The following is a 25540-nucleotide window of genomic DNA, read 5'->3' as shown; positions in this document are numbered from 1 at the left end:
AAGAATGCGCAGGAGCGTGTTCCGTAAATTTTTGTCCAGCACCATACAGCCACTATTCACGCTCTCCAAACTATCGACTCTACCACTCTAAAGCCTGCAAGAACTCTTTTGAGACTGTGGCACGGCACTTAGGGTCAGGGAGTCAATCTCCCCGCAACCGGACAAAACCGTCGCCATCTTAAAACTCTATGCACTATTTTCCCGGAACTGCGCAAAAGAACATGCCAAAGCATCGCTTCGCGAGTACCAAATGCAATTTTACAGAGAGAGTTCATTTGTAGCTAACAGCCGCCAGGTTTTAATTACCTCGACGTGTATAAATAATCTTTGCAGCAGTTCCCCGGCCGGATTCCAATAAAAACACGAGAGCGTTGGAATATCGCGGCAGCTGGTCCTGACCTTTCCTATATCAACTCGAAACGGCTGCGCAAAACGACACGGTCCGTAATACTGCTACGAATGAAGGTACAGCAGAGGAATTCCTTGTGGAGTGGGGTGAGCTCTTCCCCGCGGGTCGCTGTTCTCCAGAGGAGAAGATAAATAGAGAGAGAGAGAGAGAAAAGGAAAGAACACAACGTTGTTTATGACCTTCATCTTCCCGTTGTACCGCAGCAATTGGTGACGTAATAAAGAAACATTTTGTCTTTCCAAACAAATTTTGTTATTTCTTCGTTTCGGGGCATGCTTTTCCATTCTGCTGTTTTCTCTCTAGAACCATGTGGTCGTCTGCCCCGGCGAAGTCAAGGCACGGGCTGCTAATAAGAGCGCATGAAATATGACCATCCTGTCGCGATGAGCCCCTTTTTTGAAGGGGAGTTGTCATGTGGATGCTGTGAAGAGGAAGACGCTGGGGAGCAATTTGATTAGTTGCCAGAGAGCGCGCCGCCAAATGATACCTTGGAGACCTCTGTTTGCGGCATGTTGAAAGCGTGTGTAGCATCACCGTGTGGTCCAACGTGTCCACAGATGAAGTTAACCCCAGAGCTCTGAAACATGGCAGACGTCTATAAAGCCATACAACGGGAGGAGTTGATGTTGACGTAGATGACGTAGAGATGATGTAGACGTGTTGGCGAGAAAAACGGAAGTCGGCCTTGCGTCTCTTAATTCGTTATATCGATGTCTCCTCATATATCGCCACACATTATCTCAATGTGGCGGGTATGTTGCGTTTGCCGGTTCGTGCGTTCCTGCTTCGCCTCCTGCCTCGTTCCCCTCGCCTCTTCGTCGTTAACACTAGAGTTAGAGATTTTAAAAATAGTACGAGTCGAAAGAACACATCGCTGCAGGAATTTTCGCTATAAGGAAAAGACCGAGCAGGCCTCGAACTGCACGGTCAAAAAAAAAACAAAAAAAAAAAAAAACAGCGGATGCATGTGTCGCCCCATTCCGAAGCAATTTGAACCACCCGGCCACATATGAAAATCCCTGCTCAGATACCTCTAATAAGGTATTGGGGGGGGGGGGGGGGAATATGTTTATTATATATATAAAAAAGTATTGGTGTATCTATAGAAAACATAGTGGAAACCAGCAGCATGGCCGAGTGGGGGTGAGTACTCTCGTTGGCATAGCTGGGCGAAGTCACTCATGAGGGCCCTCATGAGTGCCCCTCACCCTCACCTCACGCCCTTGAGGTGAGGGTGAGTGAGGGCAAGCCCGCGATGAAGCCATCCGTGAGTGCACTTATGAGGTCTTACCCTCACGAGGTCTCCTGTAAGTGCACTCATAAGGTTCTTACCCTCATGAGGTCTCCTGTGAGTGCACTCATGAGGTCTGAGGGGCGCCAGGTCTGTGTGAGTGAAGTCACTGGTGAGGCCTGAGGGGTGTGAGGTCACTATGAGTGCACTCAGAAATGAGGTCAAATGACGCATGCGAGGCTTGCGCAAATTATGAAGGCACTCACACGTGAGGCCTTCAGTAACCAGAAGCCTATTGACGACGCCCTCACCCTGATATGTGGGGTGGAGAGAGTATCTATTTATTGATAACGAAAAAACTAGACCACGGCAGGGACCGCTTTGTTGTGTTTCCGGCGCAGGCATTTGAAAAGTGCACATATAAGCACGGTGCAGTTTAAAAGGCTGTTGTTGCACGTTTTTACCAATTTCGTCTATGTCGCGCTGGGAACACAGCGAAGCGTCCTGATCTGACTGATTACTTGGTGATATGGTTCCAGTAACACAACTACCGGCAGGGTGCACTTTAAAAGGCTGGTGTGCAAGCTTTTAGCAATTTCGTCTATGTCACGCTGTGAACACGGCGAAGCGTCCTAAGCTGACTGATTACTTGGTGATATGGTTCCAGCAACACAACTACCGGCAGGGTGCACTTTAAAGGGCTGATGTGCACACTTTTAGCAATTTCGTCTATGTCGCGCTGGGAACACAGCGAAGCGTCCTGATCTGACTGATTACTTGGTGATATGGTTCCAGTAACACAACTACCGGCAGGGTGCACTTTAAAAGGCTGGTGTGCAAACTTTTAGCAATTTCGTCTATGTCACGCTGGGAACACGGCGAAGCGTCCTAAGCTGACTGATTACTTGGTGATATGGTTCCAGCAACACAACTACCGGCAGGGTGCCCTTTAAAGAGCTGGTGTGCACACTTTTAGCAATTTCGTCTATGTCGTACTGGGAACACAGCGAAGCGTCTAAGCTGACTGATTACTTGGTGATATGGTCCCAGCAGCACAGCTACCGGCAGGGTGCACTTTAAAGGGCTGGTGTGCACACTTTAGCAATTTCGTCTATGTCGGGGAACACAGCGAAGCGTCGTAACCTGACTGATTACTTGGTGATATGGTTCCAGCAACACAACTACAGGCAGGGTGCACTTTGAAGAGCTGGTGTGCACACTTTTAGCAATTTCTTCTATGTCGTACTGGGAGCACAGCGAAGCGTCCTGATCTGACTGATTACTTGGTGATATGGTGCCAGCAACACAACTACCGGCAGGGTGCACTTTAAAGGGCTGGAGCGCACACTTTTAGAAATTTCGTCTATGTCGTACTGGGAACACAGCGAAGCGTCCTAAGCTGACTGATTACTTGGTGATATGGTTCCAGCAACACAACTACCGGCAGGGTGCACTTTAAAGGGCTGGAGCGCACACTTTTAGCAATTTCGTCTATGTCGTACTGGGAACACAGCGTCCTAAGCTGACTGATTACTTTGTGATATGGTTCCAGCAACACAACTACAGGCAGGGTGCACTTTAAAGGGCTGGTGTGCACACTTTTAGCAATTTCGTCTATGTCGGGGAACACAGCGAAGCGTCGTAACCTGACTGATTACTTGGTGATATGGCTCAAGCAACACAACTACCGGCAGGGTGCACTTTAAAGGGCTGGAGCGCACACTTTTAGAAATTTCGTCTATGTCGTACTGGGAACACAGCGAAGCGTCCTAAGCTGACTGATTACTTGGTGATATGGTTCCAGCAACACAACTACCGGCAGGGTGCACTTTAAAGGGCTGGAGCGCACACTTTTAGCAATTTCGTCTATGTCGTACTGGGAACACAGCGAAGCGTCCTAAGCTGACTGATTACTTGGTGATATGGTTCCAGCAACACAACTACAGGCAGGGTGCACTTTAAAGGGCTGGTGTGCACACTTTTAGCAATTTCGTCTATGTTGGGGAACACAGCGAAGCGTCGTAACCTGACTGAATACTTGGTGATATGGTTCCAGCAACACAACTACCGGCAGGGTGCACTTTGAAGAGCTGGTGTGCACACTTTTAGCAATTTCGTCTATGTCGTACTGGGAACACAGCGAAGCGTCCTAAGCTGACTGATTACTTGGTGATATGGCTCAAGCAACACAACTACCGGCAGGGTGCACTTTAAAGGGCTGGAGCGCACACTATTGGCAATTTTGTCTATGTCGCGCCAGGAATACAGCGAAGCGTCCTGAGCTGACTGATTACATGATGATATTGGATGTTTTCCCAGAACGACGTAGACGAAAATGCCAAAAACTTGCACATCAGCCCTTTAAGGTGCACCCTGCCGGTAGTATTGCCGCTTGCACCATATCACCAAGTAAGTAGTCAGCTTAGGACGCTTCGCTGTGTTCCCTGCGCGATGTAGAGGAAATTGCCAAAAACCTGAACACCAGCCCTTTAAAGTACACCCTGCCGGTAGTTGTGCCGCTGGCACCATATCACCAAGTAATTAGTCAGCTTAGGACGCTTCCCTGTGTTCGCATCGCGACATAGAGGAAATTGCTAAAACCTGCACACCAGCCCTTCAAAGTGCACCCTGCCGGTAGTTGTGCCGCTGGCACCATATCACCAAGTAATTAGTCAGCTTAGGACGCTTCCCTGTGTTCGCATCGCGACATAGAGGAAATTGCTAAAAACCTGCACACCAGCCCTTCAAAGTGCACCCTGCCGGTAGTTGTGCCGCTGGCACCATATCACCAAGTAATTAGTCAGCTTAGGACGCTTCCTGTGTTCGCATCGCGACATAGAGGAAATTGCTAAAAACCTGCACACCAGCCCTTCAAAGTGCACCCTGCCGGTAGTTGTGCCGCTGGCACCATATCACCAAGTAATTAGTCAGCTTAGGACGCTTCCCTGTGTTCGCATCGCGACATAGAGGAAATTGCTAAAAACCTGCACACCAGCCCTTCAAAGTGCACCCTGCCGGTAGTTGTGCCGCTGGCACCATATCACCAATTATTTGTCAGCTTAGGACGCTTCCCTGTGTTCGCATCGCGACATAGAGGAAATTGCTAAAAACCTGCACACCAGCCTTTCAAAGTGCACCCTGCCGGTAGTATTGCCGCTTGCACCATATCACCAAGTAAGTAGTCAGCTTAGGACGCTTCGCTGTGTTCCCTGCTCGATGTAGAGGAAATTGCCAAAAACCTGCACACCAGCCCTTTAAAGTACACCCTGCCGGTAGTTGTACCGCTGGCACCATATCACCAAGTAATTACTCAGCTTAGGACGCTTCCCTGTGTTCGCATCGCGACATAGAGGAAATTGCTAAAAACCTGCACACCAGCCCTTCAAAGTGCACCCTGCCGGTAGTTGTGCCGCTGGCACCATATCACCAAGTAATTAGTCAGCTTAGGACGCTTCCCTGTGTTCGCATCGCGACATAGAGGAAATTGCTAAAAACGTACACACCAGCCCTTTAAAGTGCACCCTGTGGGAAGTTGTGTCGCAGGAACCATATCACCAAGTAACCGGTCTGCTCAGGACGCTTCGCTGTGTTCCCAGCGCGACATAGACGAAACTGCTAAAAACGTGCACACCAGCCCTTTAAAGTTCACCATGCCTGTAGTTGTGTCGCTGGAACCATATCACTAACTAATCAGTCAGCTTAGGGCGCTTCGCTGTGTTCCCAGCAAACATGGACGAAATTGCTAAAAACGTGCACACCACCCCTTTAAACTGCAGCATGCTTGTATGTACACTTTTCAGATGGCTGCGCCGCAAACACAACAAAGTGGTCTCTGCCGACCTTTCCTTCTAGTTTTTTCGTTACCAATAAATAGATACCCTGTCCACCCCACACACATAAGAAAAGTAAAAATTCATTATAATGTGTTTCACTGCTCTCAGTCATATAAGGGCTTTCATACAGTTTTGCAACTGCGTGAGTGTTAAACCGTATCGGCGAGTGCACTCAGCATAGGCCTGATGGGTTGAGCGCCGTCAACAGGCTTCGCGTTCCTGAAGTCCTCACGTGTGAGTGCCTTCATAATTTGCGCACGTCTCGCATGCGTCATTTGACCTCATTTCTGAATGCACTCATATTGACCTCACACCCCCCAGGCCTCACCGGTGTCTTTACTCACACAGACCTGGTGCCCCTCAGACCTCATGAGTGCACTCACAGGAGACCTCATGGAGACCTGATGAGGGTAATACCCTCATGAGTGAGGGCCTGCGTTTGTGAGGGCCGTGATTTTGAGGGCGAGTGAGGGCATGTGCTTGTGAGGGCCGTGATGGCGAGGGTGAGTGAGGGCATGTGCCCTTGAGGGCCGTGAAGGTGAGGGCGAGTGAGGGCATGTGCTCGTGAGGGCGGTGAGGGCGAGGGCGAGTGAGGGCTTGCGCTTGAGAGGGCCGTGAGGGTGAGGGCGAGTTAGGGCTTGTGCTTGTGAGGGCCGTGAGGGTGAGGGCGAGTGATCATACTGCAGATGTTGGGACGCGGAAGACAGGGGCTGAAGGAAGCACACAAACACAAGCGTCACCAGATCTCAAATTACCCGGGAGATAATAGAAGCGCATCACATACTTTTCGCGGGGGAAGGCAAGTGTGTCAGTCAACCATCTCTAACACTTTCTGATAAAGAACTTGCCTTCCTAAGTACCTAATTACATCCTTACTATCTACTGGCTGGCGTCTATCAGCACGGTTTGAGACTTATAACCCGGCACGTGTCGCCTACCGGTTGTGTTTTAAAAGCATTCTTTTGCCTGCAATACATATTAGTTGCGAGTGACGCTTGTGTTTGTGTGCTTCCTTCAGTCCCTGTCTTCCGCGTCCCAACATCTGCAGTATGCTGTCTCACCAACTAGCCCAACTTTCTGCGCTTGGGCGAGTGATGTTTCACCAAAATGTCCACCTATGCTCGTTGGTGGTAGCCAAGGTCGTGCTGATGACTGGGAGGTAGTGGGTTCGGACCTTACCACTGTCTATGCTGTCTAAGGTTTCCCTGGGTTTTTGGGCAGACTTTCCAGACGAATGTTGGCACAGGTCCCCCTGAAGTGGGCCCAGGACGCATAGTCGCATACTCCCCCCCGCTGCCCCCGCTGCTAGCTGCTGTGCTCCCTCCATATGTCCACGTCTGTCCTCCGCTCATAGCCACACTTGCTAACACGGAATCAAAACCAAGGTTGTGCATTGAGAAGGACGTGAGACAAAAAAAATGCAACGGAACTTTATTCTGTTGTGCGGTTTGCACTGAAGGGTACTTATGAATAGGGGTGTGCGCGGCTGCGGGTATACCCGCGGTTACCCGCATAGCTTTGCGTTTTGCCGGTAGATGTTTAGTGTCGTTGTGGGTTGCGGGCAAAATGCGGGTGTACCAGCAATGCGTCTGCGTATAGTGCGGGTAAACGTGCTTTACGCGCATCTCTCTAAACTAACATTTTGCGACCCCAACTTATTTTTAATTAATTTCTTTAATTTTTGAGATATTTTCTAAGTCCAATCGAGATACCCGATTAAGTAAACTTTTTCGCATCACCCACGGTGACTTGACCTTTCCCCGGAGCACCTATGGCTTTCACTTAAATAGCTGACGCATTCGACATCGAAAATGGAGCGTAACAGCACGCGTTCGTGGACAGTATTTTGTTTCTTATTTATTTCACTGTGTTATTATTTGTGAGTAGAAATTCAGTCTCGCTGGAGCTGGCGGGTAATTGCGGGTGTACCCGCACTGCGTCCGCGGGTAATGCGGGTATACCCGCACTACCGCAGCGCGCCATTACCGCCACCATAGCGCGCTATCCGTGTGTGTCGTCTCATCTTCGTCGTTCGTGTGTTAGCGCTTTTATCATGGACCGTCAACTCCAACAGGCCGAAGCTGACACGCTGTTTGTGTATACCCGCGGGTTGCGGTTGCGGGTGCGTGTACGAACTTATTTACCCGCGCACACGTATCTACTTATGAACGTATCGGACACTTCTGTCATTTTTTATTATAATATTACCGATATTTATAATTAGAATTCGAAGTTCCGAAGCTTTCCACACTATACTTAACCAATTCATCATACGTGACCTTTCCAATCGATGGCCAATAAGTAATGCGACGCTATAGCGTCGCATTACTTATTGGCCATCAATTGGAAAGGTATAGAGAGGCATAACGCGGTGCACTTGCCATGTTACAATAAAAATAAACAGAAAAGCTGAGCCCAATGAAAATTTCAGATTCTGTTTTCAGACATTGTACAAGACACCACGTTTTGGTTTGCAAATGAGGTTTTGGAGCTGCTTTTACGCCTGAATCGCGAGGCAATAGAAAGGGTAAATGGAAAAGGCACGCGTAAATAATAATAATAAAACGCTCACGCAAAAATTTTAAAATGCGCAACAAGATATAAGCTCCTGGGCATTAATCTCGCTCGCCTGTTTCGGTGAATTCATACACCAACTTTCGTTTAACCTCCTCTCTGCTAGTGACCTTGGATTAGGATAGAATTACAACCTCATAAACTACTTCCCTCCCCCCCTCTCTCTCTCTCTCCCCGCCTTCTACGTGTGGTGTGTATCGTTTTAATTTCCTGTTTGCAGCCGCCGTAATAAAATGATTTGTGCGCCGCTCCTGCTGCATCGACGCTATGCTTCTTTTTCGTTGAAACCCTTTCCGAAGAGGCAGTTGGGTCTGCATGGCGTCTCCGACAAGTTGATAGGTCAGGCTCCTCGTAGTGTACTCTTCCTACCACACGCAAGAACCGTTGCTAAATGTCGGATCGAGATGAGATTTATGTCCGAGGAACAGAATGCCGCGCGGCGCCTCTACTTCATCGTAAAACGGAGTTGACTCAGCTCTCCGTCATAATAAAAGCTCTGATCCTACATTTATGGTGTTCCGGAGACGCCTCGAAATGACCCCCCCGCACGTTTCCGAAATTCGTGATATGGTATACGCTCTTAACGGAACCGACTGATGGTGTGGAGGGAAACTAAGAAATTATGTTTTCATGCGGGGGGTGTCAATTTGATAGCATTCATAAAGACGAAGCATGAGAAGGCGACGGCTTCTTGCACGCACGCATACTCACACAAATACCTCTGGCGCCAGCGCAAGTGTTACAGAGACAAAATATATGCATGATCATGTATACGGCACTCATAACAGCGCACATGTCGGATCATAACTGCGAATGTTTGCAAGCCTCTTCCTGCTGCCACTATGCGACATGGAAGTGGTAGTTACCTTTTCTGACGTCACTAAATACTATTAGTAAACATGGGACTCATAGCTGTGATGTACAACTGACAAATGGAATCGAATGGGAAACGAAAGATTATTATTATACAATCAAAATATCATTAATACACGGTCTTTGCACCCTCGGATTGTATTGATTTGGGAACCAAATCGAGAGGAGGTGATATGGTCATCCGATGAATTCGGCTACTTCCATCCTATTTTTCCTAGTTTCAAGCGCGAGAAACAGTAATGGCGATTTTCGCAGGTCGTTTTCGTGTAGCGCAGTGTAGTGTGCCGGTGTTGATTCAGTGTATTCGCCCCGAGATCGTGCAGTGTCGGCGCGCTGCGGAGAAACGATGAACTACCGTAGTGTGGGTAGCTTCCTCGCGTCGTCTGCTTTTACACGTTTATTTTCCGCGTTCAGTGCAGTAGGTGGAGCATTGGGGAACCGAACAGTATCGCACCATCGCGGCACAAGTGATATTCCGGTGAGTATACACAAGAATTACGGAAAAGAACCATCAACTCCAAACATCGGACGGCGTGTTATCCACACTAGAAAGGTGACGGTGTCGCCCCCTATAGGTCGATCTCGCAGCTAATGGGAACGAACAAAGAGCGAACGGAACGATCAGTGAAACGCGACGTACGGTGCACCACGGCCAGTACAACATGCACACTCATGCCAGTGCAAGCTTCCCTGTGCTTTCCTGTTGTACAACGTCCAGCGGAATTCGCCGTATAAGATACTTGAGTGGGGTGTCTTCCAACGCAGCACCGTTTCTATGTAAAGGCTGAGAAAGAAACAAGAAGTCACCTTCTCGTATTTCCTTTCCTCAAGCAGGTGGCTTCTGGTATCTTTCTTTCCACTCTTCCTGCCTTTGCACAGTAATGGTGTAAAGACAGAGACCCAAAGGGACCCAAAAGGGCCAGGGGCTAAAGAAAAAACGGAGTGCTCTACACAAATGGAACCAACTGAACGTGCTTGGCAGTTGTGTGGTCTATCCAAAAATATCTTTTTCATCGCCCCTTGTCAATTAATTAGCGGTAATTAATTTTCTAACTTTTTAATTATCGGTTTTAGCTCTCAGATCTCAATGAGGAAGTTGTAGTACATGTCGAAAAGTCACTATGGCTTGTGGTTTCGTTTTTCCCAGGTTTAAATGTTGGTTTCAGATGCCGGGCGGACCGCAGATCGCTGCCCACAATCCGGCATCCGCACGCGACGATTCCAGCGCCCTCCGGCGTACATTGACCTTGAGATTAGCGCTTGTTGGGCCATGTCACACAAGAGGACGATATTTCACCTGTTTCACGGCACACCTATCAGAGTGCACTGCAATCATCGCGCGCGGGCGCCGAATTATGGGGAGCGCTCTGTGGTGTGCGCGGCTTCTGAAACAAATTTTTAGACCCGGGGAAAAACGAAACCACAAGTCATAGCAACCTCGAACCACTTCAGTTGCGTCTTTTTCGGCATGTACTACAACTTCCTCATTGGCATCTGAGAGCTAAAACCGATAATTAAAAAGTTAGAAAATTAATTACCGCTAATTAACTGACAAGGGGCGACGAAAAAATATTGTTGGATAGACCACACAACTGCCAAGCACGTATGGTTGGTTCCATTTGTGTAGAGCACTCCGTTTTTTTTGTTTTTTTTTTGCCCATTGCCCTTTTCGGTGGGACACCCTGTATATTCCATGTTTATACTGTTGAGGTTCGAAAAACACAAAGTTTATTGTGATGACGACCGGGGCAGGAACAACTGACGGCGCCGCATTGCTAGCGGCAGTTGGACCAGTATCAGTGATCATGCATTGGGGAAAGTCGGCGGATTCGCAGTTTCATTTTTCATTATCAAGGGTTGCAACTTGATCATGAGGTTCGCACCTCAACAAAGGTGTTGTGGTTCAAAAAACATAAGCTTTATTGTGATGGTTGATGAGGTCTCTCTCATAATACGCGCATTTAAACATTGCACTCTTGTCTGCGCTTAAATGAGCAAGAACTGCGCTGTCTGGGTGTTTTCAACGGGTGTTATTCAGACGCAGTACGCGATTAACACCCTCCTGTGTTTGCTTATAGCATTGGGCAACACATAATGTTGTTCTATGTCATGGAGCTTCATCATCATTACCAGTCAGCACAGTATCAGTTCTCTTCCACGCACACACACAGGTATGCAGAGATGATGATGGTGTGATACTGTGGTTCGCCATCAAGGCTGAGCTCAAAATAGTGCACGCCAAGGAATATTTTTAAAGTTTGCTCGCTGCCTATTTGGTATACGAAGTATTTATTCACGTCGCATCGTGTCAGAACCCTAAACAAGAACATAATGCTTCTATTCAGGGACCGTGATAATGCTCTAAAGGTGATGTCATGTTTCCTTTGTTCTTGCTCTTTTTTTTTTCTCTCTCTCTCTCTTTTTCTTCCACTTTTTCGTGCACAAGATGAGGGCATGCGTCACGCTATAATGATTCCTGTACTGGAGCAAATTAATCTTTTCCGCTACTCGCAGGTTGAGATCATTCTTCGAGAGAGAGAGAGACGCATCTCATTATGAAATTAATCTCATCGAAGAGACAAAAAAAAAGCCATTTCATTAATACAGTTCAGTGCACCCCTGTACAATGAGGTGCATAATCTCCTAGGCGGATTAATATTAGCCCTTAATTTTCATCTCTATACGCGTATCCATTCACATATTTTATGGAAAGTAATGCAGTCCTTTCGAGAAATGAAGCGAAGTAAACCTTCATAGAGCACTGCTTATCTCTTGTGTAATCAGCAAGCACGGATCAGTAATTATATTAAGACTATCCGAACCTACTTTCGCGTTATCCATTGGAATTATGCATCTCTGCGCGTGGGCTTCGCTCATTGAACGACACTGTTAGCTCTCTTCCGACCGAGCGAAAAACAATCGACTTTTTCTGTTTTCCTCTCTCGTACTCTATACGTACCAAAAAAAAAAAAATGAAAAAGAAAGCCTTTCAGCTCTCGTCAATAACCGCTAAGTATCATAACTTTCCCGATATCGTTGTGATGTCCCTTATCTCTATTTGGTTGCGCCGGACAAAAGAGCTCAAAAATATGCAGTGCGAGAACGCTCGCAGGTCGTCGATGAAGTCGCTAACTGCGTGCGGCCCTTAATGAAGTGGCGTTGCTCGTTTTAATTAAGGGGTGAATCTAATTTTCCGCGCCCATCCTTGTCTCTAGCGAGGGTTGTGGGAGGCCAGGTTAGCCGATGTTACTATACAAACTCCCATTGGAACGTTGTCCGCCGCTAGCTTAGAAACGGCCCCCGTTTTTTGTTTCTCCTGAACGTAATTGAGTTGGGGTGCTGTATAGGAGATCGAGCGCGCTTTCGCTTCATTATCGCAATCCAATCGCGCTCATGTCCTCCTTTGCGGGAACCTCAGACGATCATCTATATTCCACAATTTTTAATATACAAGAGGGGCACGAAACTGTGCTCTATATAGCTTGTTCGTCGTTCGTTGTACTTACGGCCGTATTCTTAAACGACCCTCGACTCAATAGAGGAAATCCGTCCACGCTTCCGCCGCGGGTATAGCCCATAAGGAAGCGTCGGTGCTTCCTAGGGCGACATTAGGGCAGGGGTGAAGGACGATTGCTCGAGGAATCGCCATTGCGACATTAAAGCCCAATGGTTCCTCAAGTGGAGAGCGCTCCTCTCTTCCACACACAGGATTCGAGGCGGGGTGGCGTGTCCAGGGCAGTTTAAGAATACGGCCGTTAGGGCTGCGCACTGAAAGGCTCTCCATATTTTAGGGGTAAGCGCAATTCCACTCAGTTGTACAATTTTCATCGTGTAGCGGTACCAGAAACGTTATTTCAGAAACTCATGCTGTGAAGAGCGCCGTAGTTTTCTGACAGTGCGGTTACGTATACTGAGCTTGTATCGTTCCTAATCGCACCTGCCAACCTGCTTCTGAGACATCCTTGTCTAACTCGTGGACCATGCTTAATTATTATCATCATATACGGAGAACATTAAATACGGGGTGTCGTGTGTTGAAATCCACGCTCTCCCCCCCCCCCCCCCAAAAAAAAGAAATTCGACGTTAAAAAATCTTATGGGACAAATAATACATATCCATCCATATTTCAGCTGTCAGTTATTTCTTTGTGGTGGCATCCGAAACACCTTGTACCAACATCGTGGCCACATGGGTTATGCGTAGGGCAATCGTCACGTTCTGCTTGACATGATGACAAAGCAATAATTCCCGTGGTCACCCAAGTGCCAACACGAAGTCCTAACTGGGGACCTTTATTCTTTTCCAATATCATGTATGATGAGCATCTGTATTTGTATATGTGCGTTTATTTTGCGCATATACTTCCCTTCTTCCTCACTGAATAATTGTGCGTCCGTCATACGCTGATGAGTTGTCATTAAGAGGTAAAAATATGCCGTTCTGAATGCCGACACTGATTTGCTCTGGAGAAACGTGGAAGCTCAAGGACGCAGTGTTGCAGAAAATCTCCTTTCGACGGCTTCTTAATGTTCAATGAAGGTACCTCTTTAAAAAGCGTTCGTAGCATGTTACATATCCCACTGCACAAAGGAACTCGACGCTACCTAGTTGAGTACAAGCCTCTTCCGGCTTGGTCATAACACGCAATGTGTACTGATCGTTCCATTAGCACTTATCCTTGGCTTTCTTCTAAGCTCTGACCAGCCTCTCAACGCTAATGGCATTGCAATCCAACCGTGACATTTTGCTCGTACCAGTATTTTCGGTCTCTGCTGGGCTTCGAAAAGGTTCGAAAATGTTGTTTCAATTTGACTCTGCTTCTGTTATCAGCGCGCGCTGTTACTGACACTGCGCCTTGGAGAGTATTATAGTACATGTACACCGCCCGTGGGTGTAGACCTTGTCGCGTTACTCTAAAACCACCAGTCTCCACGCACTCCTTAGCCTCGTTCCCAGTTACGACACAACAGGGGTTGACTGCAATAAATCGCCTCTTCCCATTGGGATGAATACTGTATGGCGGACGCCGTCTTTAATGAGAATGACTGTCGATGACGTAACATTCGATATAACTAGTCATCCGGTAAACATGTGAGTAGTGTATCAACGTTCGAAAGATCAAGGGAAAAGAAGACTGCTTGCTTTCGTGTGCGATACGCACACTTGTTCACGTGAGAAGTGCAGGCCGATGCGATATCCTTTCTACACCGGTTCTCGAGCGGGAGAAAATGAACGGGCACGAAATGAACACGAGCGGACACTAACATGAACGAAAACACACATGGAAAAATGAAGCAACTCGGCAAACGGCAGTCCACACGTGCACAGTTCCTGTGACTACCACGGGATGGCAGCACTAATGGCTGCGCCCATTCCTTGAATCGCCTTTTTATGTGTATCGTGCGGAAAACAAGCAGAACACGAAACAGCAAAGACATATTTAGGTGATAAAGACTGTTTGTGGTTGTGCAAGGCTATGGTGAGTTATATAAACAAATGACCAATTATGACCAATAATCATCATTAAACAGTATAGGCTTTCCTACTGGCACAACGAATATACGTCGCCTTTTGGCTGTTGGACAACACAGAAAAATGCCGAATTCTAACGATGACCAGTCTTGCTCATTCCGTCTCATTCATATATCAACCCTAAACGAGTCAATTATATACGCCCATTACGACGTTAGGATCGCGCGGTGCTCAATACGCGGAGCGAACCCGTCAGTCGTGACCGCATCACAACGCAGCGGCACACTGCTGCGGGAAAAACTGCACCCCCCCCCCCCCCCCCCCATCTTCATCACTCTAAAGCAACCTCCATGGGTCCTTCCCTATACGTCACATTCTCTGTGTTCTTGTATGGAGGCGTCTCACGTACATACATATGCATCGGCGCACGCCTGTGCGGTGCTCAATAATTCCAGCATTTGTGCTATCATGTCTCGCCTAGCGTATATCCATGGATGATAGATTGCATCATGTGGACGCAAAATCTGTCACTGCCAGCGAGGATTCGGCCCGCTTCGCGTGCAAGCTCTCAGCCGAAAACGGAAACAGAAAAAAGAAAGGAAAAGAACAACAAAAACAAACGGGGAAACAGTATGGAGCATAAAAAGCAATCGACCAGATCGTCTCGATCTCTGGCAGTTCATCTTTATGTAGCGCTCTCTTTCCAGTCCTTTCTTAACCTCCTCTTCGGACGTCCGTTTCTTTGGTTCTGACATCTTGTTTGGCGCTTTCTGGACATTGTCCTTACTCGGTTTTTAAGATGACGTGTTCAGTGAACGGAGAGAAATGACTTCGTGTTGGGAGACAACGCTGGCAGGGATGAATCGCACGCATAGTGTCCCCACTCTTCTGGAGGAAGGTGGAGCTCAGATGAAAGAGATACGCGTCTGATTTATGATGGGAAAGGTGGGGACAAGAAGTACGTGTATTTGTAAAATGAGAATGGTTTAGCTAGCTGGGCTGTCTTTTTTCTTTCCCACTCAGTCAAACTCAGTCAGTCAATACTCCTTAGTAAGTCCGTTTTCAGAGAATTGACGTTCACTGCAGCTCAAGTCGGTATTTATCTCATTGTGTGCTTCTCAGTCTTTTTTTTTTCTGTTTTCGCTTCAAGAATTAGCATACCATTATCTACAGCATATCTTATTTGCTTCTAATTTATATTCTGTCTGTTCGTTATTGACCGACCGCCTGCTTTTCTTTCTCTTCCTTTTTCGGGTACGTGAAATACCGCTTTGCTTTCTTCAGTGGCGTGCATGAGTGTAGTCATATAAACTTGTACTGTTGTAATATGGTCACCTTCGCCCTGAACTATACCCTGACAATTTACCACTGCAGGAAAGCTTTATGAAATTCCGGATATTGAGTATCGCGCACGCATGTCCCATCGAAGCTCTCTAAATGCGTTGAATAAGTGCGTTATTGCAATGAACATGAATGAGAATGGTATAATTTCAAGTTGTGGCTGGTGCTTTCTACCTCCAGTAAGCATTATAACTTCACCCTCAGCGTTAACTGGCAACCAAAGAGATGTGGGTTTGGTTCCTGCCGTTGGCAGTCCCTTTGCTTTGCTTTTCATATCCTTCTCCCTGATTTCACCCTGCTTCAACCACTTATTATATATACGTGGTTCGCTTTTCTTTATTTGACGTGGTTTTCTGTTTTTTTTACAGCGAGCTGGAGTGCGGGCGCAGTGAAAATTACAAAGCTAACGGTACCCAAGGTGGTGGAGAGTGGCAAGTCCGGTTCCTATGACCTGGACTGCCAGTTTCGCTGCAACGAATCCGACGCCAAGCTCGTGGTGAAGTGGTACTTCAACAGAGAGCCTGAACCTTTCTACCAGTGGATCGCGGAAAGAGAAGACCCTGTGATCCAGGATCGCTTTCAGGACCACCTGAAAACTGAACGCGCCTTAGAAGGGAACGAGGGCTGCGACATCTTGGCGTGGCAGCTGCGCATCGAGAGACCAACGGTCAACATGACTGGCAACTACCGTTGCCACGTGTCCAGTTTCGAAGGCGGGGAGGACACGTTTGAGGCTTCCATGGTGGTATTTGGTGAGGATTATTTCAACCACCTTGTTACTCTTCTTTTTCTTTTTCCTTTGACATCCCCTTGGGCGTAAATATACCTGTGGTGGCAGACCTGTGACAAGCGTCGTCGTCATGGCGACGACCCTTGAATTGCCGAGCACTAAGTCGACAAAATTCAAATAACTGCGGAAAACGGCGCTGACGCCAGTACTCGAACCAAGACCCTCCTGGTTTCCGGTCAGGGATGCTACCGTTACACTTCGCAGGCATAGCTCTCTCCTGAGTTAGTAGAGTTCCTCAATTACAAGGGGGGTGGACAACCATCCTCGTTCTTCCCATTCACTCTCACTCCGACTTATTCAGACACGAGGCAGGGCGACATTTTGGAGGTATATATGTTTTTGTCGTCCATGTTTGTAGCCTGCTTCAGCTAATTCTCGTTTTTTACGAAGTCAGCCTTGCGTTTGACTGACATTTGCTCTTCTTCTTCGACGTCCGCCCCCCATTGAAGATCTTCTAACGCGTAAGCGAACGCTATTCTGACAAATATGGCACGTGCTACGGTCTCTTCAGTGTGTGGACGGCTGTCCATGCGAGGGTCGTTTCTAAAGGTTGGGCGTTTACTTTTCAAACGGGAATACCTACTCACATGTCTTCAGCAGGACTTAGTGGACTTGGGCACAGGGACGGACCCAGGATTTTTCTGAGGAGGGGGTCCAGCCATGGACAGCATGCTAGACACGCGGTCTAGGGTCAATTAAACACTATGTCACTAAGACAGAAATTGAGGAGGGGGTCAGGACATCCGGACCCCACCTCTAGATCCGCTTCTGCTTGGGCAGGACTATCTGAGAGCTACTCTTCGTACTTTGCTACACCGGTCTTCACGAGACTGAATCACAAGTCGAAATCGCTGCTGAAGGCGAAATGCGACATGCACTGAAGGTAGACATTCACAGTGAGGCTTCCCCTCTACAGAATGAATGCGGGGGCCCGTGTACTTACGAAGAGTTACACTTGCAACGTGTCATGCCTTGTTACCGCTCCGTTACGCGTTAAACTCCCCCCCCCCCCCACACACACACACAAAAAAAAGAGAGGCGGCATGTTAGACTGATCCATGTCATTGCTGAATTTATAACACAGAACGACGTCTCAGACCCCAGTGCTCGCTCCGCTACCCAAGTGTTGTTTACAACTACTGACTTCTTTCTCTAAAGCTCAATAAAAGCTACTGGTGGATACCACAATCGTGGCCAGCCAAGTGTTCTATGAGTGAGCAGATAACCGAGTTCTTCAACGTGTTGTTTACGTCCCCTGCCCACGTTATGGTGCTCCTCTCATAGCCCCTCACAGACAATGCGTGCCTTTCTCCGTCCTTCGTATTTTTTTTTTTCGTTTACCACCAGCCTTAAGGTTGCATAATTCTATTAGCCTCTCACGCCCTTTATATGACAGGAAATGAAATAACAAATGCAAAGCCCTGTAAATTAAGTTAGTGAGCGACACACTTGCTGTTAGGTATATACTGGAACCCCTTGTACGTATTCTCTCTTTCTCCGTGCAGAACGATATAAAGACAAACAAAGAGAGGGAAGTCTAGTAACAACACCAGTGTACGTTCTAATACTTCGTAAAGCTCATCGTAAACAGAGGCGGCAGCGTTCGGCCGAAGCGCACTAAGCAAGCTCATTTATTGTCTAGGGTAGCTGGCACGTGAATGAAATAAGGTTCCACAAAGAATGCGCACCAATATCCGGATGAGGGATAATGGGATGAGCAATCAATTACGCACACAGCAATGGTTCATTAGACGCTACTACCAGCGTGTGATCTTGTCTTGTTATCGCGGCTTACAAGTTTTGTGTGATTCGATTAGCGCTGTACGGGAAATAAGCACCAAAATGTAGCCCAAGTCTGCTGTGTAGCATGCATGAATGGCTTTGGAACCATGCAACATTCTATCTGCTTCAAGCCATGACTAGGCTGTCCCGTTTTTTGCGTGATTCTTCGTGTGACGTTTATCTTTTCGATTTCTCTTTCCATTAGGTCACTTGCCATCCGCATACGTCCAGAGCACACAGTCTGTGGTAGTGTTGCGAAGAAGCTGCTTACATAACGCAATAACTTCAATACATACTATAGGGCTTTCGCCTATTTCCCACAGCTGCACGGCTTTGCAACCCGGTAACGTTATTCGAGTGACAAACATGGATAGTAAACAGACCTCTTCACATATAATGCGCTTTCTTTTAAACAACAACAACAACAACAATAATAATAATAATAATAATAATAGTAATAATATGATGATGATGATGGCGGTGGTGGTGGTAGGAGAAAAAGATGGAGATGTGAGCATGCTTCGGCGGTACGAGCTACTTCCTATCTAGTAGGAAAAAAAATATTATAGAAAGACGAGAGCTCTCCTATGCTCTTAATGAAGGTGATGAATAAGCGCTGTGCGCTCTGACAATGAATCGCAGGCCATTCGCCCAGCACTTTCACGACGTCAAAGGATTGGTGCAGGGGTCTCTCAAGTTGCAAACAGACCGTGTGTAACCGGGCACGTTCGAGAAGAATATGTTCCGGATCTTCACGCACACCACATGTTAAACTGAAGAAAAGGCACCAGTATATGGACCCTCTGAACTTCATTCAATCGAAGTATGGAACCGGGCGTTGTGAGGCTTGTGTTGTGTTTGTCGTTCTAGTGTCTAATTCCCTCATCCACTACAACGGGATACGGTAGTTTGATTAAACGTACTTGACCTCAGTAACAATGGAAATTCGGGCGAGTTTGTAACACATAATTGAACAACAGAAGAGTGCATACCGGAAACAGACGCGTCTGTCTCCTGCATGCACTCTTCTGTTGTTCAGTAAAGTATTTGATATCGTTTGCCTTATTTACCACGACACGTTCATTTTACGAGGCTTTTTTTCTGTTTTTTCTTTTAATTTTCCCACTCCACCTGAAAGAGTTGGCTGGATACGAACGACGAAAACTCTACAATCCCCTTCCTTCCCTTCTTATTGGAATGTATATGTGTCGTTATTCGTTTCTCTTTGTTCTGTACACGCCATTTTAGTTTCTTTTTATTCTAGTATACTCTTTTCAAGAAAAAAAGAAAGAAGAACACATCGGTATAGAGTGAGGTGGTGGATAAGACAGCCCAACAAAATTTACTGCCGCTGTCAAAATGGAAACTTCCGTTGGGAATGCTTGTTTAAACCGTTTTACGAAGCTAACAAGGCCTTGGAAACCGTTTTATCACAATTGACAGCGAGGGAAACTGTTTTCTGCCTTCTTATCTGTCATTCTTTCTACATGTGCTCCCCAAGTTTGCGTTTCTTTCGGGCAAAGCTTCACTAATTAACGCTACTGTCTCTAACGCATGAACAATACGGCGTTTGAAAAAAAAAAGAAGAAGCTAACGGGTCACCAAAGTTGCATCTGAATCCACATAGCTAAGGCTCGCTCATTTATGAGCAGGCACGCGCAATGGAGATAACGGAAGCAGTTTTGTTGGCACCATTGTGAGCCAAGTTGGTACTCGCAATTTGAGCTAACAAGAGACTTATGAACAACGCAATAAAGGCAGCTCGTAAACGAGATATTAAAGGCCATGCCAGTAAATCCCGATGGAGCCCTAAAAAATACGGCAGGGGGCGCAGCACGCTTGACTCGGACTCGTATAAGATAAAACAAAACTTTGCTGGCCCGATTCTTCAGAGTCAACAACAGCGCTAATTGAAATGGGATGGCAAAAGGACGGAGTAACCCAAAATGTTCGAGGACTTTTCTAGAACAAAAGAACTCTAGGTTGAAATTGAAGGGCCCTCAAAGGTCGAGCCTCTGCTATTCTCTTCCTATTCTCTTTCTTCCTTTCTTTTTACTATATACGTTATAACTGTGGCTTTGTTAGTGATTGCTAATTAGCTGCTCATTCTCATGCAACGAATGCCACAGGACAGATTACATTGTGGGCCGGAGGAGGGCCCTTCATTTTTCTGGTTGAATATATTTTTTTTTTTTTGCGATAAGAAAGAAACATAGGAAAAATATCGTTCTCTATATCGCACGTGTGAGATATATCGGTATGGGAAAAGTCTCGTACTCAATGCTTGTGCCCCTGCGCTGAAAGCTGTACTGGATTTCGTGATAACTAATTAAATGTCATTTCGATACCATAACTAACAACAATCAACAGTATGTGTCAGGATTTGTTCCCCTTTGTTAGAGCCGCGAAGCAACTGTGGCTATGAGCGGCCTACAGACCTGGACAGATGGAGAGAGGACAGCAGGAAGGAGTGGGAGACAAGGTGGTTAGTATGCGTCCTGGGGATATTGTGCCGACATTCGTCTAGAAAGTCTGCCCGAAAACCCCCGACAGCAGAGCCCGTGCGGGGTATTCGAACCCGCGTCACCTCCAAGTCTCGGCGTAGAAAACGATCATCCTAACCACTATGCCACGGGAGCTGGTGTCTCGATTAGAGAAGCCCTGTTCCAAGGTGAACCTCTCCACTTGATTGTGGAATTGCAGGAATACATTATCCTGTAGTTGGAAATACACCAAATGTAGAGGAGTGGGATCTACATGAGTCCTGACCGGCGCTGATGGAATGTCCCAGCGGGCAGATGTACGTGGCCTCACACTAGGGCGGTGCCGGTAGAACTGGCTGGTAGGCGCAGTTACGCGCGCCAGCAGAGGCACGTCTTCATCGTCGTCCACGGGCCGCCACATCACTCACCCCCCTCAGACGGGGGCGGTTCTTGTCACACAACAACATGTGAGCTGTGCGTTGTTGTTGTTGTTGTTGTTGTTACACGGTGACTCTTTTCACAGTCATCGCATGGAACGTACGGTGATGATTCTTGCGTCTTGTGATGCTTTCATGGGGTTACGAGGTCGCATTTTGCGCCGAAGGGAACGGCGCAGGATTACGTACTTCGCTTAATGGTATGTCACTCTATCATTTGTTGTCGTTCTTTTTGAACCCCATTTTCCGGACGACATCTGTCTCCGCATTGTGGGAGTGAACAAGCAGGATATTCCTGACGCAGCTGAAATTGCCCTGAACGGTCTTAGTGAGGTCCTGCTTGAGAGAGCGCTGGAAGTATCGCCAGAAAAGTCACGATTCATGGTTTGCATTCCGCGTAGAAAGCACGTGGAACAAAGACTTCCCTAGTCTCAGCATCAACAACACTCCCATCCCAAAATGCGAAGCATGTAAATATATCGACGTCACCATTAAGGAGCCTCTTGAAATGCGTCACCCTGGGATACGGAACATCATGCAAAATCACCGACCCCTTCTTCCCGTAAAAGGCCTCCCCCTGGTTATAGAAAGCATGCTTCATATGTTACGCACGGAATCTGCATTCAGCAACTCACAGCTATGCAAGATTGGCTCCAGGGATGATGCCAGTTACGGCCACTGTCATCAAGCGAGAATCATCGAACAAGACAACATGAACGAATGCCGCACATACAACACCATGCGGGAACCTACCTTGCACACCCCAGGACTGGCACGGTGATGAACATCCTATACCTCGTAGGTTCTTATGCAGACCATCTACAAAAACTCGCTACATCGCGCGTTTTCTCCAGGAAACTGGCCTTGCGCAAAGACCCTTCTAACGTACCCTCCATCCACCGTGCACATCGGACCCATTCATCCTGTACTTACCTCGCCCCCAACCCTTACACTGCACCCTCCATCCTTTCCCGGCTATAGCCGTGATGATGTCCACTCGCGTGTGGCCAACAACGGCGCCGCAAATATCGACATCGCCCCCCCCCCCCCCATCCCATAGACACACACACACACCGCCGAATGTTTACGGGTTCGTCATCAAGACCGCTAGAGGACGAAGCCTGCAAGATACATCGTCAGCATCGCTTACCCTCAGCCAATGCGATAAAGGTGTTGATCAGCATTGCAAGTAAAGGCGAAATTCCATCGCGGAGCACAAAGTGCGTGTAGACAAGTAGAAACCCACAGAAACCTTCGATAAGAAAACGTGCAGAGTTTGCACGTTTCTGGAAAGCGAGTCATGTCGGGAGTAGATCGATGCCTTCTCCTTCCTTTGGGGTCTTCTTTTGCAGGCCGCCTGATTCGATTAGACCCTTTACGACCCTTCACCTCTGTTATCGGCGTGGTATATGGGTGTCGGAACAGCGCTTGCGGGAACGTGCACCCCATTTGAGGTCGTTTCGACTCCAAACTCCTATCGCTCATGGACGTCTCATAAAGTTGCCTCATATTCGTTTTTCAGTATGTTCAGCACATCGCCGCGGGCGACGTGTTTGTAGATACCGAAGCGCATCATCTTAGCGCCTGTTTAATGGCGGTTTTGAGTAGGGTACTTCAGAAAGAGCTAGATGGAAAGATGAATGCGGAGAAATGAAATGTGGAAGAAGGCTCGTCCGGAGAATGTCTGATGAGGAATGTGTGCATCTGGAAGAGAGCCGTGTTTCTTAAAGATGTTGCAACGTCGGAGGCATATGCCCGGTGGAGGCATAAATGATGTTGCATGAAAGCGCTTTGTGACAACGTTCAAGTGCAGTGTTACCCATAGAATCTGAACATTTTATGTCTCTCTCCGGTAATATATGATAGTGTGGCGCGAACTTACAATACATGTTGCTCCTCACAAATGCTGTAGAAAGGGGATGAAAAAATGAAGAGAAAAAAAAATTGGACGCTCCTCTGTTACCATTCACCAAACGTTTCCTGTTGAGAATGTGTCGTTTGAGTACGTCCCGACTTTTCGTGCCTTCTCACGAAGAGTCTCCTCATTGTGAAGTGTAATAGAAAGTACAGTCGCCGACTCCTTTTTGCGTCTCTGACGAACGCACTCAGATGTTCCATTATTAGCTCGAGCCACCGAATATGATTTTCCGGAGCGATCGAATATATAGGAAGGCTGGTCTTGCTGCACACGCTGCGAAGACTGTTCCCGTGCTGAACAAAAGCTCGCTCGGAATGAGCTGTCCGTAGATGTGCATCCTGTGAGCTGTGACGTCACGGAACATCTGGCCAATGAAATTAGCACTCTGGGAAAGCAAGCGCAAGGGGGGCGGGAGTGGGAATAGAGAGAGCAATTGGAGAGGGAAGTCTATGCTGGAACACGTACGCCGTGGACTTCGTGTGCTTGACGCGAGGGAGCATGTACAGCTGGCATCAGAGTTAGCTTGGACGCCATTCCGGCCTGCGGACCTTGGTGGTGCTTAGTAGAAATAACGGCGTAGGATGTTTGGTCATCTATTTGCAGTTAGATGGGGTGACCGTCGTTATGAAGGCGTCGTTCTCTGCTAGGTGCTTCCAGAGTGGCTCTCTTCCCGCTTTGGCAGGCTGGAGGCGGTGTTAATGTTAACTTCTATGCGAGCCGTACATGCAAAGCGGGGCTCTGCCGGGAGGACGTTACTTTGGACGTGACGGGCCGGCACTACCTCGTGAACTTCATAGTGATGAGTAACTTGCCAAAGAAGCTGTCCAGTGCAATCATCAGGGCGTGACGTATCACACTAAGTTTTACGGAGAGACTCAGTTGTGCACGTAAAGGAAAGAGAAAACAGTGCACGGATGACCAGCAGTCTGATACGGAACTGCATGAGCAGTGGTTGATCTGGTGGGATGTGCAGCGTCGCTAAGGAGCTGACATTATATGTTTGACCCGTTTTTGTTTTTTTCACTTTTAGAAAATAAATGTCTTCCACGAATGTGATTTTACAACATTTTTCAAGATGCACATTCTAACGATAGGGGTGGCTGTGAAGCAGACTCATACAGGTTACTCGGAAAAACTTATTGTTTACTCTGGTGGTAAAAATAATTTTTTTATCTTTACAAATTACTGGGCTAAAATTGTAATCCAGTAACGGCTAGAAAGTAGCGCGTTACTTTGACCTTTACTTTACTAGTCATATGGCTAATTAAAGTTCTTGAAATTACACACACCGTGACACGCTTTTCTGAGATTGGAGTTCGTCGCCTTTGAACAGAGTAGGAGCTACTATTTATGTAAACACATTACGCATATAAACAACACATTGCTCCGTCGCCATCAACATTTCCGAAAAACTGGAGCCTTGATGATAAATCAGGAAGTTAGTCGATTTGGCTGTGTTGAAGAGGAGGGAGAATCGCAACTACGAACTCAGTGTTCTGAGCAACCTATCTGTGCTGTGCATCTCCTTCCAAGGCGATGACCCTTGAGGTCTTCACAATAGTAGCGTTCAGCCGGGATACATTCTAACGGGAAATTCCAGGGGACTCACTCTGTCCGAAGCTCGACCTACTGTACATACAGCATGTTGCGGTAGGAAGATCCCCCAGTTGGATTGGGTTCCCGGAATTTCGGCATAATTTTATGTCCCGGAATCCCGGAATGTCGCAGGGCTAAATCCCAGGATTTGGGGATAATACATTTAGGCTTTCTTTGCAACAAATGTTTCGTGGTGCGAGTCAAAAGGAAAGAACGGTGTCCTACCGGCTTTTGGTGTCAAGCGTCCCTTCAACGAAAAGTATTTGCAGTACGAAACCGAACCAACCTCGTCGTCAACGACACATGACAAAGACGTTTGCTGCTGACTCATGCGAACCACGCAGGGCATAGCTGAGAATTTTCACCCCTCAAGTAGCATTAAAACTCCTATGGAACCAGAAGGAGGCTGCCAATCCACGAGGCTACACAAAATATTGTAGAATCTCTCTCTGCGGAATCTCTCTTTTTGTTCTTTTGATCCTCACGAATACGTATATTTGAAACTGAAAAGAGAAAATGGAGGCAGCCTTTTCAGAGAACTAGACTCGGCTACTCCAGACCAGAGCAGAACAGTTTCAGTGGGTGAATAAAAGCAGAGAAGAGCAAAACGCACCATTCCGTGTATTCACACAAGTGGCATGTCCCAGAATATTCCAGCGGAAGATGCGAGAAACGTCATTGTCGTTGGCTGCCGCGTTGCAAGAGCTGAACGTGATGTCTTCTTCTGCACTACTAGCCGCGGGAAATATCCTGGGGCAAAGCCGCAAGATATTCTTTGCAGACAACAACAACAACAACAT

General features: G+C 47.3%; 1 protein-coding gene and 1 long non-coding RNA gene across 3 annotated transcripts in view; one reads left to right on the top strand and one right to left on the bottom strand.

Annotated features, from left to right (window-relative positions):
• Positions 1-22069, bottom strand: part of LOC135385969 (uncharacterized) — a 55811-nt gene extending 33742 nt beyond the window's left edge. The window contains exon 1 of the long non-coding RNA XR_010420545.1: positions 21980-22069. This is a non-coding gene — a long non-coding RNA (uncharacterized LOC135385969). The remainder of the gene's footprint in view (positions 1-21979) is intronic.
• LOC135385968 (uncharacterized) overlaps positions 1-25540 on the top strand; it is a 261800-nt gene that overhangs the window by 126731 nt on the left and 109529 nt on the right. For both annotated transcript variants that reach the window (XM_064615625.1, XM_064615626.1), the window contains exon 2: positions 16103-16486. In XM_064615625.1, coding sequence (XP_064471695.1) covers positions 16103-16486 — 384 coding nt within the window. The remainder of the gene's footprint in view (positions 1-16102; positions 16487-25540) is intronic.

The sequence above is a fragment of the Ornithodoros turicata genome, chromosome 2 (assembly GCF_037126465.1).
Source record: "Ornithodoros turicata isolate Travis chromosome 2, ASM3712646v1, whole genome shotgun sequence".
Classification (NCBI taxonomy): Eukaryota; Metazoa; Arthropoda; class Arachnida; order Ixodida; family Argasidae; genus Ornithodoros; species Ornithodoros turicata.
Note: the sequence above shows the minus strand (reverse complement) of the source record. Positions and strands in the feature narration are given on the sequence as shown.